Here is a 20,532-nt window from a genome sequence, read left to right as displayed (position 1 = left end):
TCCATCTGCCAACCCTAAAAAAGATTTTAAAGAGGAGAAATGACCAAGCTCAATAGGACTTGGCTAAGTAAATAGGTGTAAGGTGATAGGATACTGTGAATGAGAGAAGAGCTTTTTTCAATTTCCAATTCTGGAGGACCTATATATGAAGTGTCTTACTAAGTTCATAGAAAATATGTATTATGAAAAAAATACATAGACTTCCAAAGTTTTTTGCACCAAAATAAACTTGCTCTTTAAAGTCATTTTCTCACAATTTTTTATAATTATTTAATTTAATTTTATTCATTGTTATTGTTTAATTTTTTTATTTTTATTTATTATTTATTTATTTATTTATTTTTTGGGAGAGGTTTTTTTCGCTATAGGGTGCATGCTCTCGCCAGACAGACAGAGAGAGACATAGAGACAGAAAGCGAGAAATCACCCCCTAGGGGCGATGGTCACGCTGCAATCCCTTCTCCTCCATTCTCCTCTCGGGATCTTGGGCACGCATGCACACGTGCCTGGTGTGATTTTTAAGCCACCGGGTCCGGGACATGAACCACGGTCATGTGGCTTGTGGGAGTCCAGTGACATAGCCATTACGCTAACTGCTGGTTCCCTGTCATTGTTTTATTTTACTTTTTTAAAAAGTTGGCCAAAAAGAGGCAGAGAGAGAGAGATAGAGAAAGATAGAGATAGAGAGTGAGAAAGCGAGCTGCCAGGTCCAGGACTGGAACCGTGGTTGGCCATGTGGGAATCCAGCTGCCTTAAGGAACACACCCCCTGCTGGCCCCTCCACAAACTTTTTAAAGTTGCTTCATGTGATATTGGTCAAGTTCTTAGCCTCTTGAGTCTTTCACTTTGAATGCATATTAATTGTGTAACATAAACTTCAAAATATCATTAGTTTATCCCAATATCACAATAGATATATAATATATTTTTCCCTTATATCAATGTCAATGTCAGACAGCTTTCTAAGAGGTTGTTCAGGGACCCAAATTCCTTCTCTTTTGGCTTCTACCTACTTTCTGTTCTTGGAGTTCTCTCCATGTGTTGGCAGTGGGGAAAAAAGAGTGAATTCCACTGAGGAGGTAGTCAGGGATTGGGCTTGAAAATAGTAAACAAATACCCGGTGCCCATTGTCCATTGGCAGAACTCAGTGATAAAGTTGTGCATAGGCACAAAAGATGTAGTTAAGTCATGCACAATTGGGAAGGAAAATATACTTAGTTTTCATATAGAGGTCTCTGCTACCTCACAGAGTAGAGTTATTGGGAATATTGGAGGAAATAATCTGTGATATGATTATCAGTATAGTACATGGCATGTAGAGGTATTTAAATGTCCTTTTTATAGAATAGGGCAAGCTATATAATGCTTTGCTGAGAACAGATAATTCACTACATTTTAGTTAACATGTGTTTTAACCTCCTTTGGGAGAGGTATCAATTTAGTTTTGACTATTGGTGATCATGATAACTGATACTTAAAATGATTCTTCCTGGTGAGTTCCTTGTTTCTTTTTCATTCAGCATGGTGTTATTGCTACAGAAGATGAAGAATATTTTATTGAACCTTTAAAGAATACCACAGAGGATTCTAAGCAATTTAGTTATGAAAATGGCCATCCTCATGTTATTTACAAAAAATCTACCCTTCAACAACAACATCTGTATGATCACTCTCACTGTGGGGTCTCAGGTGAGTGAGTGCAGTGTTTAGAAGGCATGTTGTGTTGTACTGCCACTTTCTCTTTCTTCTGGCAAGTATGAGAAGGTTAATAATAAAAATAAAATGAATTTGAATGAGTAAAATTACCATGGCAAGAGTCCTTCTAAAAGATCTACTGGGACCACCAGGTGACTCCCAGGTTAAAGTGACTGGATTCCACAAGGCTGACTGCATAGTTCAAGTTCTGACACAGTTGTTTGAAAATCTTGTTGGGTGTATGTGCATGTGTGCCCCAAATCCCAATAGAGCATTGAAGGAGATGGGATTGCAACATGGCTGTCCTTTTGTGGGGATGATATCTCTCCTTTCTCTCTCTCTCTCTCCCTCTCTCTCTCACCAGTGAGTGCATTGCCCTCTAGCAAGCTACCCACCCCCCCCCAAAAAAAAAGATATCATCTACCAGTAGTTTTAAGTCAAATTGGAAGCTCTTTGAGTTTTAAAAATGGAAGTCTATGTAAAATTTGAGTTTCTTTCCTTGAAGAGAAAACGCACACTTAATTTTATCTAGGTATTAGTTATAGTTTTCATGCACAGGTGTCCTGTAGTAGTCTGTGATATTTGGTTAGCCTGATGTTTTCATGTTAGTAGCAATAACTCAAACACAGAATTTGGAGAGTTTTTGTTTGTTTGTTTGTTTGTTTTTTAGAGAGATTGCTATAGTGCGCATGGCCTCTCTGGAGAGACAGAGCGAGAAATCACTCCCTAGGAGAGATGGCCATGCTGTAATCCCTTCTCTTCCACCCTCCTCTCAGATTTTGGGCACACACGCACAGGATTTGAAGAGTTTTAAGGCAGAATTCAAAAGTAGTGATAGCACTGAGTTAGGGTACTGTAGAAATACATAGTAGGGGGACCAGCAAATGGCATAATGGTTACATTGCTGGACTCCCATGTAGTCATCTGCAGTTTCAGTCCTGGACCCGGTGGCTTAAAACTCATGCCAGGCGTGTGTGTTACAGCTCAAAATCCTGAGAAGAGAATGGAAGAGAAGGGATTGTGGTATGACCTTCTCCCCTGAGGGGTAATTTCTCACTTTCTGTCTCTCTGTCTCTCCAGTGAGGGCAAGCACCCTATAGCAAAATCTCTCTCAAAAAGGAAAGAAAGAAAGAAAGAAAGAAAGAAAGAAAGAAAGAAAGAAGAAATAGTAGGGACAACAAAGCAGGACTTGAGTGGTCAAAGAAAGTTTCATGAAAGAAATTACTTCTAAGTTGAAGCCTGAGGAAGAAGAGAAAGTAGCTGGCACAAGTAGAAAGAACCATGATGAGAGTGTTCCACAAGAGGAAACAGCATTTACAAAGGTCCCAAGTCAAAAGAGGGAATGTCACATTCCAGACACTGGCTATATGTGTGTATGTATACACATATATAAAATGTGTGTGTGTGTGTATATATGTGTATATATATGTACATATATATATTTAAGAGAGATTTTTGATATAGGGTGTGTGTGCTTGCTGGAGAGACAAAGAGACAGAAAGTGAGAAATCACCTCCCCCTTACCCTGGGAGGGACCTCCATGTTGCCATCCCTTCTCCTCCATTCTCCTCTCAGGATTTTGGGTATGCACACACACATGCCTGGTGTGAGTTTTAAGCCACTGGGTCCAGAACTCAAACTATGGTCAACTACCATTACACCATCTGCTGGACCCTGGCCATTCATATATTACTAACTGGATATTAGAATATGGGTTGGTGGGAGAGAGGTGAGATTCTTGTTTTTAGTCAAATCTTTCTTCTAAATATGACTGTATCACCATCAAAAGCTTCACTAACCTCCTTGTAGTGAGAATACAATAGTAGTTCTCTAAGTGTTGAGAAATGCTGCTAGATGTTATTGGAAAAATAGCATTTAGTGTTTGGGAAATGTCTGACTAAGAACTTAATAGTAGCCCTATTTCAACAGTATAGATAGTGAGAGATGTACATTAATAGGCATATATGGTAGTTAGGCTTTTATCAGGAACTCATGTTTATGTCATACCATAAGGTATAAAGATTCTTCAGAACATGGGTATGTTTATTGCCTACTCATGCTTGAGTTTTCCCATACTAATTAGATTCAAACTATGAGTTAAAAAATGTGTTACTGAAGTTCATTCATCTTGTTTTCCATGAGAGGAGAGAGAGAGAGACTCCTCCTCAGCACATCCTTCATCCCATGGTTTCCCTCTGTCTCAACCAGCAAGGATCATGGGCACACATGCATGCATGTGGAATGCATAGAGAGACATCAGGATGGTGACCCTTAGACCTTCCTATGTGGTCCCTGCATTGTGTAAATACTGTACCACCATAGCTGGCATGAATTTTAAATTTTTGTGTGGAAATAATACTTCTTTTTAGAAAATTAAGAAAATACAAAGAAAAAAAGAAAATGAAAATCAGTGTTATTTTAGTATCCAGAGATAGCTGAATATTCTTCCAGTCCATTGGTAGATATTTTATTTCTCTCTAGTTCACTATTTTGTTTCAGTATTTAATAAATACTCATTCAATATCTATATTTCAGGCTATTCTAGGTGCTGGAGGTGCAATAAATAAAGCAGAAAAGATCTCTGCACTCATGGGGCTTATATCCTAGTCAAGAAAGACAGGCAGTTAATAAATAGCAAACAATTCCCTAGTCACCTGCTAAGAAGTAATAGTGCTATGAAAAACAAATAAAACATGCCAATGAACTAATCATGAATGGCCCTCTCTATTCAAACATTTCAACACTGATCAAAAGTTAAAATCCTATTTCAGATGGCAGTGAGATCTTTACATTAGCTTTGGAGGAAAGTTATTGTGTTATATATATTTATGGAACAATATAAGTATTTTTAATATTCTATACTTTATCCAAAATTAAATGTAAAACACATGTAGCAATTATCATTTGAACTACTAATCTCTATTTTGAAACAAATGGGTCAACCTTGTATCCAATTTTAGACTAAACAAAAATTACAGATTACTGAACTTAATATTAAGCAATCAGTTGACCACTATAGAATGTAGGTAAATGGCAGCTGTGGCAGTGCAGCAGTAATGTAGCATTCTGCAAAGCTAAGGCCATACCAGCAGGTCCTGGTCTCCCCGTGCATTCTGGGAGGCTGAAGGTGGATTGCAGCATAAAGACTCCTGTTGGAAGTGTCTGTCTGTCTCTTTCTCATGAAAGAAATAAACAAAAATATAATGTAGGTATAGTTTTGTAATGAGCTAATCATGTCAGATTAATTTTTTAAAAAGTTTTTGCCATATGGCGCATGTGCTCACTGGAGAGAGGAAGGGAAAGTGAAAAGTCACCCTCCAGGGGCGATGAACTTGCCACAATCCCTTCTCTTCCATTCTCCTCCTGGGAGACTTTCAAGCCACCAAATCTGGGATTCAAAATATGGTTGGCCATGTGGGAGTTCAGCATCTTAACCACTATACCCCCTGCTGGCCCCCAATTTTTTTTTTTTTTTTTTTTGAGAGGTTTTCGCTATAGGGCACGTGCGCTCGCCAGACAGACAGAGAGAGACAGAGAGACAGAAAGCGAGAAATCACCCCCCAGGGGGGATGGTCATGCCGCAATCCCTTCTCCTCCATTCTGCTCTCGGGATCTTGGGCACGCATGCACATGCGCCCGGCGTGAGTTTTAAGCCACCGGGTCCAGGACGCGAACCGCGGTCGACTACGAGGGAGTCCAGCGACATAGCCATTACGCTAACTGCTGTTTCCCCCAATTCATTTTTAAAATGAAACAAAAAACATTTCTTTATTCTTTCAGTATATATGTTATGTATATAATATATCATATTTATGATATATATAATGCCTTTGATTGAAATTCCTAAATAAAAAGATAGTCTTTATATTTAAAAATTTATAGTCTGACAGAGTGAACACTAAGCAAACGGCCAATTTAAAAAGTTGCAAGGTTGACAATTATGACAATGAGAATAGTGATGATAATAGCAGCTACCTCATACTGAACAATTATTGGGTAAGAAATGTGTTTGCTGAGTATTTATTGCCCAATCATGTCTAGCTTTTTTCAAGTTCTTTTGAGTAAAAATGAGAAATTTTGGTCTAGCCTACGTGGCATAGTCCATGACATACTAGACTGTAATGCTGGAGGCCTCTGACTGATTGTGCGTTCAGGTCCCCATGTCAGCCTGAAAACAAGCTGAGCATGTGCATGGGCATCCGATTTTCTGAGGAGCTAGAGGGCTGGGAAAGGGGGTTATAGTATGGCAAGAACCTATTGAGGGTGCCCTTTCTTTTTCTTTCTGTGTGTGTGCATGCACCCTTTCTGTCATTAAAAAAAAAAAAAAAAGGAAATATTTAATGGTTCACAGAACTAGAAATTATCAAAAGAATGGATAGTAATTCCTATATTTAGACATTTACACTTTTCAACCAGAGAAAAAGAAGCATGACTTAAATACATGAGTGGTTTAATGATTTTTGAACAGGATAAGTTGTAGTTATATTGATGCAGAGAGGATTTTGGCTGTCTCATAGAAGTAATACCACAGCACACTTTTATTATATCACAGTTTTTATAGGTCAAGAGTCTACACTCAGATGAGTTATCTGCTTAACCTCAGCCAGGGCTAGGTCTCATCTGGAATCTTGACTAGGGAATAATCTTCCCCATTTCCATAGCTGCTACAGGATTCACTTTCAATTTTTTTTTTTTTTTTTAATTTGCTATAGGGTGTGGGTATTCACTGGAGAGATACAGAGAGAGAGAGAGATGGAGAGAGGAAAAGTAAGAAAGCACCCTGCCAGGGGGCATGGCATGGCCACATTGCAATCCCTTTTCCCCTTGGAATTTCAGGCACTCATTCACACCTGCCTGTTCAAGCTAGCAAGTCTTTCAAGCCACTGGATCAAACTGCTCAGTTGGCCATATGGGATCCAGCCACTTTAACTGCCATGTTACCTCTGGCCTGGTTTTTTTTTGTTTGTTTGTTTGTTTGTTTTTAAGACACAGATTCTCACCAGTTTGCCCAGACTGGCCTCAAACACAGGAGCCTCCTGCCTCAGCTGGGATTACAGGTGTTTGCCTGGCTAGCCCACAGATAGTTACTTGCCATTGTTGGTAGCTTTAGTTTTTAGCCACTTGTCACCCAGAGGCCAACGGCAATTCACCATGTTGATTCACCAGCCTGGTTACTTGCTTTCTTCAAGTCAGCAAGGGAGACTCTAGTAAGATAAGTGCTATAAAACATGTAACATAATTTGTAATCATAAAAATGTACTCCCAGGTATCCTAGCTCAGATATGTCATCTGCTGATCCCAGTAAAAAGCTTTCTTATTAATTACTTTGTTTCTTAGATTTATTTTGTTTTGTTTTCATGAGCAGTTGAATGTTATTAGTGTTTGGGTTTTAGTTTTTTCTAAATAATAGGATTATTTTGGAAATTTTTTTTTTTTAGAGGTTTTTGCTATAGGGCACGTGCGCTCGCCAGACAAAGAGAGACAGAGAGACAGAAAGCGAGAAATCACCCCCCAGGGAGGATGGCCACACTGCAGGCCCTCCTCCTCTGTTCTCCGCTTGGGATCTTGGGCACGCACACACACACGCCCGGCGTGAGTTTTAAGCCACCAGGTCCAGGACGTGAGCTGCGGTTGACTACATGGGAGTCCAGCGACATAGCCATTACGCTAACTGCTGGCCCCTGTTTTGGAAATTTTTAAAAAGTTTAATTTTCTGGGACCAGCAAAGGGCATAATGGTTATGTCACTGGACTCCCACATAGTCGACCATGGTTTGAGTCCTGGACCTGGCAGCTTAAAACTTATGTCAAGCGCATATGCATGGATGCCCAAAATCCTGAAAGGAGACCGGAGGAGAAGGATTGCAGCATGGCCATCCCTCTGGAAGATGATTTTTCAGTTTCTGTCTCTATGTCTCTCTCTCTCTCTGATGAGCGCATGTACCCTACAGCAAAAATGTCTCTTAAAAAAAAAGTTTGATTTTCTCACTATTGCATTTTTCTCTGCCCCTTCCCTTACTTTGAAAAATCTTAATATATTAGAGATTTTGTAAGAAGCATATCTACATGAAAGAGCTATAAATAAAAATGTTTAATTAGTGAATTTATCTGAGTTGATTAATTGCTTTTAAATTGTAGATGTCATAAGAAGTGGCAGACCCTGGTGGCTGAATGACACATCTACTTTTCCTTCTTCACTGCCAATCAACAACACCCACATCCGCCGCAGACAGAAAAGATCAGTGAGCATTGAGCGGTTTGTGGAGACGTTGGTAGTAGCTGACAAAATGATGGTGGGCTACCATGGCCGCAAAGACATTGAACATTACATTTTGAGTGTGATGAATATTGTAAGTTTGATCCCTCTACATAATATTTTTACTTTGTAGTTCATTGTGTTTCTGACTAAAGTCATGGATTTTTACTGTGAAATAAATGATCTGTTTATACCTATCTAAAATAGTAAAGAATTGAGCTGTTAATGTTTCAGTTCTATTGAACATAAATGTACAGGTGATCTTATTGTTCATTTTTCAAGTAACATGACTTTTTTTAATGGCTTGTTAAAACTTATTTAAGGGGTTTTCTTTAACTTGAAACATCAGCTCGCCTGCCATTTACTGTGTTGTAGTTCGTCTTTTGGAGACAATATTTCTTGAGGTAGACTTGTATAAAAACCTTTCACTGGAACATCCTTTCCCACAAAACAAAATTGGAAATTAAAATAATAAAGACTTAAAAGAAAAGCCTTTTACCGAGGCATTTTGAGGGTAGAGGTCTAAGTGATATGGATGTGTTAAAATAATACCTTTTCATATACACAGTGGCTAAATTCATAAACGTTGTTTTACCACTTTTTTTAAAAGTACCAAACTATTATCCCATGATTTTTGTCTGACTTTGTGTCTTTTCTTATTTTCTGGAGGTCAGGTTGCCAAACTTTACCGTGATTCCAGCCTAGGAAACGTTGTGAATATTATAGTGGCTCGCTTAATTGTTCTCACAGAAGATCAGGTAAGGAAGGATGAGTTAGTTTATAAATCTAAAACTCTTAACAGACAGGCCACAGAATTACTTACCATAAAAGAATATGTCTTATTATTGCTTACCTCAGGAAGTTCTTGTTGAATATGATTTTTAGCTCTAAATATTTAAAATTTTAAGCAAATTTAAAATTTTTTCCAATACCTCTTATGTCATGTTAAGATATATATATATTTATAAGCTGTATATTATATATATATATATAAGCTGTATGTTTCAGTATAAGGATGAAAATTTGCATGGCATACGTTATAAAAATGGTTTTGGTTGGTTTCATATGGTGATAATCTTACATATGTTCACATTGTCATTAAAGCAGGGAACTGGAAAGACTGTTCAATAATACACTAAGTAAACTCTAGGTCAGATATTCCAGAGATAAAAATTGGCAAGAGACTATTCCTAGAAATCACTGCTTCTAATTATAGCCCCACTTTAGTCTTCAAAAGTTTTAACATCTGACCTTAGTAATTTGTTTGGAACATTTCTGGTATGCATGTTGTATTGCAGCCAAACTTGGAGATAAACCACCATGCAGACAAGTCCCTCGATAGCTTCTGTAAATGGCAGAAATCCATTCTCTCTCACCAAAGTGATGGAAACACCATTCCAGAAAATGGGATTGCCCACCACGATAATGCAGTTCTTATTACTAGGTATGGTTTGTTGCAAGTATTTTTCCTTTGATTGTTGTGTTTGTTCAATATTGTAACTATATTTGGTTCTATCTGAAGCCTCACTTAGGTAATGAAAAAGCAAAGTGGCAATATTCCTTACTGTTGGAAAAAAATGTATTACACCATTCTTGTGTTTGCATCAAAGGAACCAAATAACAAAAGGATTAAGATTTGACTTAGAAATTAAAAAAATAATATTCCATATATTGATAAAGCCTATTCATAATATTTAATTGGAAGCACATATATGATTTGTTAATTGAAAAAAATGTATATTAAAAACAAGATTAAAAAAGTATGAGAAAACATGTATTTTAAAATAAAGTCATCACTCTTGGTCATAAAAATCTATTAACTATCCTTATTTCCAAGATGTGTTAAAGAGATCTGTAGCAACACCATTTACTTAAATAATTATTTATTTAATTAAAAATATTTTAATTGAAATATATAAATATCAAGAGCCAGATTAATTTATGCTATGTGTTGAACAACTTGTCTCTCAAGTAAAATTATTACTAATGACAACTGAATGAATTCATGTATTGCTTTGCAATTTTACAAAACTGTAGTTAGATCCATTTTATTCTTTACTGTCCAGTAACAACTCCATGACGTAGACAGCATTTTTATTTTTGTCTTGTTACAAATGAGGAAACTGCTTCAAAGTAGTTAAGTTTCTCAAGATCGCTCAGGTACTGGGTGAAAAACTAGGATTCAAACCTGGTGATCTTATCTTCTTTGAGTATACTATGCTATTTGTTTTTTTTTTTTAATATTCTAATTATGATTAATTAGAAGCATAATGCTTAAATCATTTAATGTAAGTATCCTTTGACTTCTTATTGATATTTAAAAACAAAACACGAAATAAAGTAACAATAAACAATAAGGAAAATGGAAGCATTATTCTCTTGGCTAAGTGAAATAGCTTTTGTTGTCGTCATTTTTTTAATTTGTAAGTCAATATTTAAGATACTCTTCATCTGTGGTGTGCCCATTGAGTCTACATTAAACGGTGTAGTAGGATTATAAAGTATATGAGTTCAAATCTTGAGATTCAAAAAAAGTATAATTTTAGCTTTTAGAAAAAATTTTCTGTTAACTACATTATAGAATGAAGGTTTCCGAGTTTTTAAAAATTAAATATAGTTATATTTACTTTAATGTAGGTCATGTACCTGGAATCATAAACCAGAAAATTCTATTTATGAAAGACATGATAGCTGAATAAAAACATCTTCTAGTTCTATATTCATATGCGTTGACACATCGGTCTGATAAATTCTGCAATTCCTTAGAATCTTGTGGTCTGGAATAGTCTCAAATATACTCAGGGAATTAAAATATACTAGGAATTATACAAATGTAGAAACCTTGTGTAAAAGAATGTGAATATGATTAGAATTAATGACATTATTAGAGGAAAATGTCTAGTATATATGATTAACAAAATGATCACAGGCATTTCCATGGCTTCCATATTTATATTTGTAAAGAAAACTCTTCCTCCTCTGAAAAATGTAAGGCACAGTGACTCCTATTACCACATACTGGATTTTTTCTTTTGCATGAAATGAAAGAAGTTATATCAAGAAAGCACATTTGTAAGTGCTCAAGTACTGAAAGACAATAAAACTGAACGGTTAACCACCCTTTCTTTGCACTGGCCACAACATTCAGCTGTTCGATGTGATACACGGAATTGACCCAGATATTTTTATTGTCCTCTGCAGAGCTCTTCTTGTCTTCTGTAACTACTTTGAGTGCCATTTTGATGTCTGGGATTTGAATATAAAATTTTGTTTTTAAACTTGTCTCCTAATGATCAGACTAGTTCTAGACATAATCTCAGGATTTAATAGAAAAGTAGTTTAAAGAGTTCATATCTGTTATCATTTTTTTTTTTTTGAGAGAGTTTCACTGTAGGGCGCGTGCGCTTGCCAGACAGACAGAAAGAGACAGAGAAACAGAAAGCGAGAAATCACCCCCCAGGGGGGATGGTCACGCCGCAATCCCTTCTCCTCCATTCTCCTCTCAGGATCTTGGGCACGCACGCACACGCGCCCGGCGTGAGTTTTAAGCCACCGGGTCCGGGACACGAACCGCGGTCGACTACGTGGGAGTCCAGCGACATAGCCATTACGCTAACTGCTGGTTCCCTATCTGTTATCATTTTAGATTGGCTAATGTAGTAGAGGTTAGAAAAATATCTCTTTGGGGCAGTATAGAATACCTTTTTTTTTTCAAAAAAGAATTATTTATTTAATTGTATTTATTATTGTTATTATTATTTAATTTGTTATAGGGCACGTGTACTAGCCAGAGAAAGAGAGAGAAAATAAGAAAGCAATCCACCGGGTCTGGGACTTGAACAACAGCTGGTTATGTGGGAGTCTAGCACCTTAACCACCTGCTGGCCCCTAGAATACTTGTTAGAATTGTTATTGAAGACTCAGAGTAACTTCTAGTTTATTTAAATGTCTGCAATTATCTTCTAATTATGAGGTCCCCAGGGTGAGTTATTAAATGAGATCATTACTATTTAGATACAGTTATTTTGGGAGATAGGACAGAAGAATTGCCTATGTTTGACATTCCCTTATACATTTTTGATTTGTAAAATTGAACAGATGTTTAAATTATACTGTTACTTTTAATAAACATACTTCTATGAATTTTACAAATGATTTTATATTAATGCTGAAAATTGCTTTATATAATTTACTTATTAACATGTTAAGTGTTATGATCCCATTATTTATAGGTAGGATCATAATTTATATTCACTTGGGAATATATTCACTCTCTCTGGGGAAAATGTATAATGTGCTTAGGAAAACTGATGGCTATGTGTGTTTCTACTAGGACAGATTATGTCCCAGGGACTTAAATATTTTAAGCAAAAAAAATTTGGAATTGTAGTTACTTAGGTTACAATAGTTACTTTTAAAATCTCAAAATGTTATCTCCCCTTAGCAAATGATATCTTAATGTTTTATTTTACTGATTCAAATTTAAAACAAATTGTGTTGTGCAAAGATACCAGAGTAAACAGAAAAAAAATAAATTCAAAATGTTGTTGTATCTGACATTAGAAGTAGTGACCATCAACAAACATATTAAAATTATTGATATATATATAGTTTTAATTTAATATAAACATGCATGTATTTTATATGTAACTATATGCATGCATATATATATACACTATATTACATATAGCAACTATTAATAATAGTTAATAGTGTATAATATCTTAAATATCTGTTATAACCACCTGGATTTATCAAATCTTAACAGTGTGCCGTACCAAAGAGCAAGTTCCTGTCACTTTCTAAAATGAGGATCCGTTATTTCTCTGTGGTGTATCAACTACCTGACATTTTTATCTCTGAATATCAAAGTTAGTGTATAGTGTATAATGTATATATTTATGGAAATATAGTATTTACATATATTAAATTATATTCCATATATTGTAAATGATGACACCAATCTTTCATTGTCATGGTGTTTTTCATCAAAACATCAATATTAGTAAATAACCTGTATTACTTGCTTTCATAGACTAAATCTGTTAGAATTTTTTGACAATCACTAATGTTCACCTAAATCAGCTTGATGTTTAGTAACTCTTTAAATGGTGGACTATGACACTATATAAGTACATCAAGAAATGATTAACATGTTGTACTTGGAACTCTAGAAATAGAATTTTAAGAAGGCAATACAGACCTTTACCTATTGATTAAAAGGTTAAATTGCCACACAACTTTCAAATTATTAAACTTTGTATTATTTTTGTTGTTGTTTTAATTATTTATTTTAAAAATTGACTAGAGAAATCATATTTATGGTATATAACATGATAGTTTTGGTGCATTGTGAAATGACTGAATTGAGCATTAGCTTGATATGTGTTACCTCACATACTTTATTAAACTTTGTATTGACAAACTGCAAATTAACAGCTACTTAGGAATGAAAACCTGCAATTTGACAGATTATTTAAGTCATTTTTATTTCCACATGAATCAGGAAATATCCACCACAAGTTTAAAGTCAAGCCAACTTCTAAGTTTATTTTTTGGCAAAATATTCAAGAAACACATTTGTAGTCTGAATTCAGTAGGAATTCAGTGAAATAGAGTATACTTGCATCAATGTTTAACAATTAGCATGAATAGACTAATGCATACATTTCTTAGCTTTCTCTCCTGTTAAATATTGGACTCATGTTTTTCCAGTTTTAAAATATTAAGACATAGTAGTTTATATGTTTAGGGTAAGAATTATAGCCTAAGTTCCTTTTAGGTAACAGCTTCGTTGACCCATAATTCACTGATCATATGATGGCACTTTGAAAAGTTTGTGGAAAATGTGTATTATGAAAAAACTATGTATGAATTTCAGAATTTTTTGCATTAAAATAAACTTGTACATTTAATACCATTTTTCATGGACTTTTTGAAGTGACCTTATAAAATTTACTCATTTAAAATGTACAATTCAGTGTTTTTTTAGTGCAATCACAGGGTTCTATAACCACCATTATCATCAATTTTAGAACATTTCATCACTCCCAAGGATGTTATCCTCATTCCCTTCATTCCCTTCTTCCCTTCACTTTAGACCCAGGCAACTGCTAATCTGATTTCTGTCTGGATAGATTTGCCTATACATATAAATGGAATCAGACAATATGTGGTCTTTTGTGACTTGCTTTTACTTAGCATGTTTTCAAGGTTTATCCTTGTTGTAGTGTGTATCAGTATTTGATTCTTCTTATTAGCCTACATTCTTGAAATTTTAAGGTACCTGTTTATAGGCTATTCTCCCATTATTGTACTTTTACAATTTTTCATTAGTGAAAAGCACAGGACTGGTAAATACATCTCAAAACACAAATGCAAAAATTAAACACTAAGTCGAATAATTTAGTATTTAATTAAAATGGGCATATTTATCCTCTTAAGGGGTCATGACTGTTTGCTTTGGTGCTGCTGGATTATAAAGGAATTAGAATTTACAAAGTCAATTAATGTTTTCAGTTGGGAGTTTAAAAATAGCTATAAAAATGATCCCTTGCTAAAACATGGGCTGTAGTGCATGGATTTAAAGAAGTTTTCTTATTTTTAGAGAATGTATCTATCAGGATTATATATCAGCTTTGATATCTATTAGAATAGATAGAGGAGAGGGTAATTAAATGTGGCATATTAATATTTATTTGCTATTCATTTATGGATTTTCAAAATTCTTTAGGAAATGCCAGTTAAATTTTTCTTAGAGGGGTTTTTCCTATAGGGTATATGCACTCATCAGAGAGACAGAGACAGCAACATTAGTCACCCCCTGGGGGGATGGCCACATTGCGATCCTTTCTCTATTTTCTTCCCAGGATCTTGGGCGAGCATGCACATGTGCCCAGCATGAGTTTCAATTTGCCAGTTTTTTTTTTTTTTCTTTAGATTTTTGTCACAGAGTGCATGCTCTCTCCAGAGGGTGACAGAGAGAAAATGAGAAATCACCCTCCAAGTGGATGGCCATGCCACAATCTCTTCTCCTCCATTCTACTCTAAGGATTTTGGGCATGTATGCACCTCCACCCAGCATGAGTTTCAAGCTGTTGACTATGGGACTTAAACTGCAGTCCAGTCGGCCATGTGAGAGTCCAGTACCTTAACCACTACACCACCTGCTGGCCCCAGTTCTTTGGGAAATATTTTAAAAAATTATTTCTTGAAAGAGAGAGAGAGAGAGAGAGAACCCTCATCAGGATCTCACCATGCCACATTCCACTACTGCTCAAGCATCCCAGCCAGCCAAGATCATGGCACCTTAAGGATCCTAATCTGGACCTCCCACATGGTTTCAGTATCATTCAGTGTTGCCATACTGCCAGTGCTATTATAGCTGGGCCAGGAATCCGATAGATTCCTCTCGGTAGCATTGGAAGCATAAATTCAGATTGTGAGTAAATTGATTTTGATATTTGGGCATTTTGGAGTATTTATTCTCTTTTGACTCTGGTCCCCTACCCTCAACTCCTGTTTATTTCCACTAGCTATTCCCCTCCTTTTCCATTTTCAGTTTATTTTCCTTTCATTCCTGCCTTATTGATTCCTGACTCAAAAGCGGTCATTTAGCTTCAGTTTCCATTGCAGTCTTGGACTTGGCAAACTGGTGTGACTCTACTTTCTTGCATAAACTGGGACACAGTAAGAGGAAAGTGGGTGTCATCAATAGCTCTGTCTGGAGAACAGGTACAAATTTAAGACAGCAAAACAAAATTATAGTCATCCTAGGCATTACCTATGTTTGTTAAACTTTACTAAAATTATAAATAAGAAGGTAATTTTTTTTCCTTAGTACTTAAGGTTGGCTTAAATACATGCAATTTAGTGAATCATATCTGTACACACCCGTAGTGAAAACTGCCTTGTTTGTAGTAGGCATCATTAAGTAGTTAAAAAAGGATGTTTTGTAATAAACGCTCAACTTCAAGGAATACTAACTTTACTGTTGATATTGATTTTTATGAATGTCTTGAGATATGAATATATAAGCAAATACTTACTATGTGCCACATACTTAAGGGCTTGATAGTAATTTAAATGTTAAATAACTGCATGAGATAGGTGTATTGTTATCCCCATTTTATAGATGGAAGCTGAGGTATAAGCAAGTTAAATGATTTGCAAGGTCATATAATAATTTGTAGAACCAGTATTTAAACCAGGTAATCTGGCTACATGACCATTTCAGAAAAATTACAAGAGTGTGCAACAAAAAATAATGTGGAGGGGCCACAGATGGCATAATGGTTAGAGCACAGGATTCCCACATGGTCAACTGAGATTTGATTCCTGAACCAGGTGGACTGCTTTCTCACTTTCCCTGTCTCTCTCTCTGTATCTCTCCTTGGTCAAATTGAAAAAAAAAAATTAAATAAATAATTCTTTAAAAAAATGTGGAGTTAGTATTGTTGCCTGTGGTAGACAGACTTCTAGGATGGCTCCCAGTGATCTCTACCTGCTCATATTCATGACCCCATGTGATCTGCTCCTCTGGAGTGGGGGCTGGATCTAGCAAGTTGACATCTTAATAATAGAGAGTCTTCCTGCCCATGAACAAGGTATATCTCTCCATTTATTTAGGTAACCTTTAATTTCTCTTAGCAGTGTAGACTTGTTATTATTTCTTCCTCAAAAGTTTTGTGGAATTTACAAGTGAAGCCATCTGGACTGGGAATTTTTTCAAGGGACATGAAATTGTTTAATAGATACAGGGCTATATTTTGGCTTCATTCAAGCAATATACTTATTTTGTCTAAGTTATAGAATGTATTGGCATAATTGTTCATAGTATTGTCTTATCCTTTTAATGTCTGTAGAATGTATAGTAACATCACCTCTCTAATACTGGTAATTTTTGTATTCTCTCTCTTCTAATTATTCTTTCAGTGATTTTTCTCTATTTTTTTCTATTTTCTATTTCATTGATTTGTGCTACGCTTTTATTGTTTCCATTCTTGTGCTTGCTTTGGGTTTAATTTCTTCATCCTTTTCTTTGTGGTTCCTTGTGGTGGAAGCTATGGTAATTGATTTCCTGGTTTGTTTTTAGTTTTGTTATAGAGCACATGTGCTCTCTAAAGAGAGAGAGAGAAACTGAGAAAGCCATGCCACAATCCCTTCTCTTCCATTCTCCTCTTGGGATTATGGGGCACACACGCACAGGTGCCTGACATATTCTACAAGTTGCCGGGTCTGGGACCTGAACCACACGGTCAGCCATGTGGGATCTGGCTACTTTAACCACCACACTACCAGCTGGCCCTCTGTTTTTCTAATATAAGTATTAAGTATTATTAATTTTTCCCCAACTATAGCATTATCATAGTCCACAAATCTGGTTATATTTTATATTTACTTTATATTTACTTTATATTTCTTTCAAAATACTTTCTAATTATCCTTTAGATTATTTCTTCTTTGACCCATGGACTGTTTAGAATTTTGTTATTTAGTTCCAAGTATTTGTTTTTTTTTTTTTTTTCCAGAGATTTTACTGTTACTTAATTATAATTGTTTTCCACTGTGGTTAGAGAATACACTTTGAATGATTTGCTTTCAGTGTAAGCCTTGTTTGATGGTTCCCAAAGTGGTCTTTTGTGGTCAGTATTCCAGGTGACTCTGAAAAAAACGTATATTCCCCTTTCATTGGATGGAATGGTCTATCAATATCATTTAGATTACGTGGGTGACCCTGGTTCTTAATTCTTCTCTACATTTTCTGATTTGAACAATTCAATTATGATGTGGTTTGGAAGTTTTTTTCATGTTTTGAATAACATGTCTTGTTGCTTCTTAGATCTGATTTAATCAATTTTGGATTTTTTTCCCCATTATTTGATCACAATACATACTTTTTGGTTTTTCTCCCTTTCCCTTCTTTTTATGACTCTGCACTTATAGTTGGCTGCTTGAAGATAGCTCACTGATTTTTTTTTATTATTATTTAAAATTCTCTTTCTGTGTTCTTTATTTTAGGTACTTTCTATTTCTGTCTTCAAGTTCATTAATTTTTTTTTCCCTGCAGTGACTTAACTGTTGTTAGTCTCATCTAATTTATATTTTCATGCCATGCAGTGACTCTTTTTAATCTCTAGTAGTTTAATTTGAGTATTTTATTATTTTCTTCTCTGATCTTCCATTGTCTATTTATGCATTAGAAAATGTAAATACGAGTAGAATGAACATACTGTAAAGTTGCACCTAGCTGATGCTATATAGCTTACCACAGTAATTAAATAGGTATTTTTAATATATTTTTTAATTTCAAGAAAAGCAGTTTTAGCTTTAATAAATCAAATAAATGCTAAGAAACTTTGCTTAAAACTTAAAGGCAGGAAACAGGTTAGGATTCTGTTTATAGTAGGTGCATGAATCTATCAGCAGCTCAAGTCAGGACAAAAATCCTTAAAACCTGAAAACAAAGCCCAGAAGAAAATCAATGATGTTTTAGTCAAAAGTCATAAAATTCTGTTTCACCAGTTTACTCTCATGTACTTATTCTGTTGTGGTCCAATCTTCCCCATTAAATTCTTGGCTATAATATTCAACTCCAGTCATGTCCCTAAGATTAAGTTGACCATTTCCTTAGTTTTTGAACTCTTATTTTTGTGTGTCTATATTTAATTTTCCTGGTATAGCACTCCCTTCAAAACTTCTTGGAGAACTGGTCTGGTGTTGTTAAATTTTTTCAGGTTTTGTTTATCTGGAAATGTTCTTGTCTTTTCTTCCCATATGAAGGATAATCTTAGGAAGGTGAGAACTAGGGGGAAAAATAATATATATATATACACACTCACATATATGTATATATATGTGTGTGTGTGTGTATATATATATATATATATATAATATATGTACATATGTGAATGAAACTAGAAATGAAAAATTATTGTATGATTAAGTCACTACGCGGTATATTCTGGATGGGAAATCACATTTTATATGCTGTGACAATGCTCAGTGAATAAATGTAAATTAATTAAACATTTTTAAAAACATAAAATGTAAATCTCAGGACCAGCAGGTGGCATAATGTTTACATTGTTGGATTCCCACGTAGTCAACTGCAGTTTGAGTCATAGACTTGGCAGCTTAAAGCCCATGCTGGGCGTGTGTGCGTGTGTGCCCAAAATCCCAAGAGGAGAATGGAGGAGAGGGGATTGTGGTGTGGCCATCCCCCTGGGTGGGTGATTTCTCACTTTCTGTCTCTGTGTCTCTCTGATGAGTGCATGCTCCCCAGGAATCTCTGTCATAAGAAATGTAAATCTGGAGCCAGCAGTTGGCATGGTGGAGTACTCCCACATGGCCAGTCACAGTTCAAGTCCTGGAGTTGGTAGCTTGCTTTCTTACTCTCTCTGTCTCTCTCTTATTAAAATAATGTAATAATAAACAAAATTAAAAAAAAAAGAAAATGTAAGTCTGTTTTAGATTTATGAGTGGTGGCATGGTGGTAGGATGCTGCTGTGCAATACTTAACCCATATGGGAAGGTCTTGGGTTAGGAGTCTGGGTCTACCTGAACATGTTGGGCATACCCATGATCCTGGATGACTGGAAAAGTGGGGGTTGGGGGTATCACAATATGATAAGACCCTGATAGGGTGTCTATCCCTGTGTCTCTGTCATGAAAGAAAGAAACAGACTTTAAAAAAAAAGATAAAAGCTAAATAAAGACTATCCCTGATAATTTTGTTTTCTGTGTCAGTTCTAGATTGGTTTTGATTGACTTATTTATTATGTGTTGTATTTTCCTACTTATTTTTAAAAAGAATTATTTTATTTTTCTTTCTTTCTTCCTTCCTTCCTTCCTTCCTTCCTTCCTTCCTTCCTTCCTTCCTTCCTTCCTTCCTTCCTTCCTTTCTCTCTCTCTCTCTTTCTTTCTTTCTTTTTAAAATTTGACCAGAGAGGAACAGAGAAAGAGAGAGAGAGGGAAAGTGAAAAAGCAAGCCACCAGGTCTGGGACTTGAACCACAGCTGGCCATGTGGGAGTCCAGCCACCTTAATCACCATACCACCTGCCCCCCCATCCTTTTATACTTGGTAATTTTTGATTGGATGCCAAACATTCTATTATTTTACCCTATTGGATGCTGGATATTTATGTATTTCTATAAATATTATTGAGCTTTTCTTTTGGGGTACAATTAAGTTCCTTGGAAATTGTTTGATTCTTCTATATCTTTTTCTTGGAGAGAAGGGGGATATTTTTTTGACAGGGTGTTAGCACATCACAGTCCTTCTTCTCCACCCTCTCAGCTAGGACCATAGATCTGCACCACTGCACCTGGTCTGTTTAGATTTGGCTGGGTATTGAATTTGGGCTTTCCACATGGTCTTAGCCACTACCTGTGGCTGGACCCATATCTTTTAAAATCTGTTATGTGGTTGCTGACTGCAATTTGAGCCCTGGACCTGGTGGCTTCCTTTCTCACTTTCTCTCTCTCTGATGAGCATATGCACCCTACAACAAATTGAAATAATAATAAAATAAATAATCCCTAAAAATGAAGTGTTCTGTGGAATAGGAGGAGTGGGTAGT

General features: G+C 35.7%; 1 protein-coding gene across 1 annotated transcript in view; it reads left to right on the top strand.

Annotated features, from left to right (window-relative positions):
- The window catches only part of LOC102475543 (A disintegrin and metalloproteinase with thrombospondin motifs 6), a 262,234-nt gene that overhangs the window by 23,525 nt on the left and 218,177 nt on the right, over positions 1 to 20,532 (top strand). Inside the window, exons 4-7 of the mRNA XM_027769061.1 lie at positions 1,521 to 1,689; positions 7,833 to 8,044; positions 8,625 to 8,708; positions 9,249 to 9,394. Of these exons, the coding sequence (XP_027624862.1) occupies positions 1,521 to 1,689; positions 7,833 to 8,044; positions 8,625 to 8,708; positions 9,249 to 9,394 (611 nt within the window). The remainder of the gene's footprint in view (positions 1 to 1,520; positions 1,690 to 7,832; positions 8,045 to 8,624; positions 8,709 to 9,248; positions 9,395 to 20,532) is intronic.

The sequence above is a fragment of the Tupaia chinensis genome, unplaced genomic scaffold (genome assembly GCF_000334495.1).
Source record: "Tupaia chinensis unplaced genomic scaffold, TupChi_1.0 Scaffold148350_1, whole genome shotgun sequence".
In the NCBI taxonomy this organism is placed as follows: domain Eukaryota; kingdom Metazoa; phylum Chordata; class Mammalia; order Scandentia; family Tupaiidae; genus Tupaia; species Tupaia belangeri.
The sequence above is the reverse complement of the archived record's forward strand: the minus strand, read 5'-3'. Positions and strand labels throughout refer to the sequence as shown.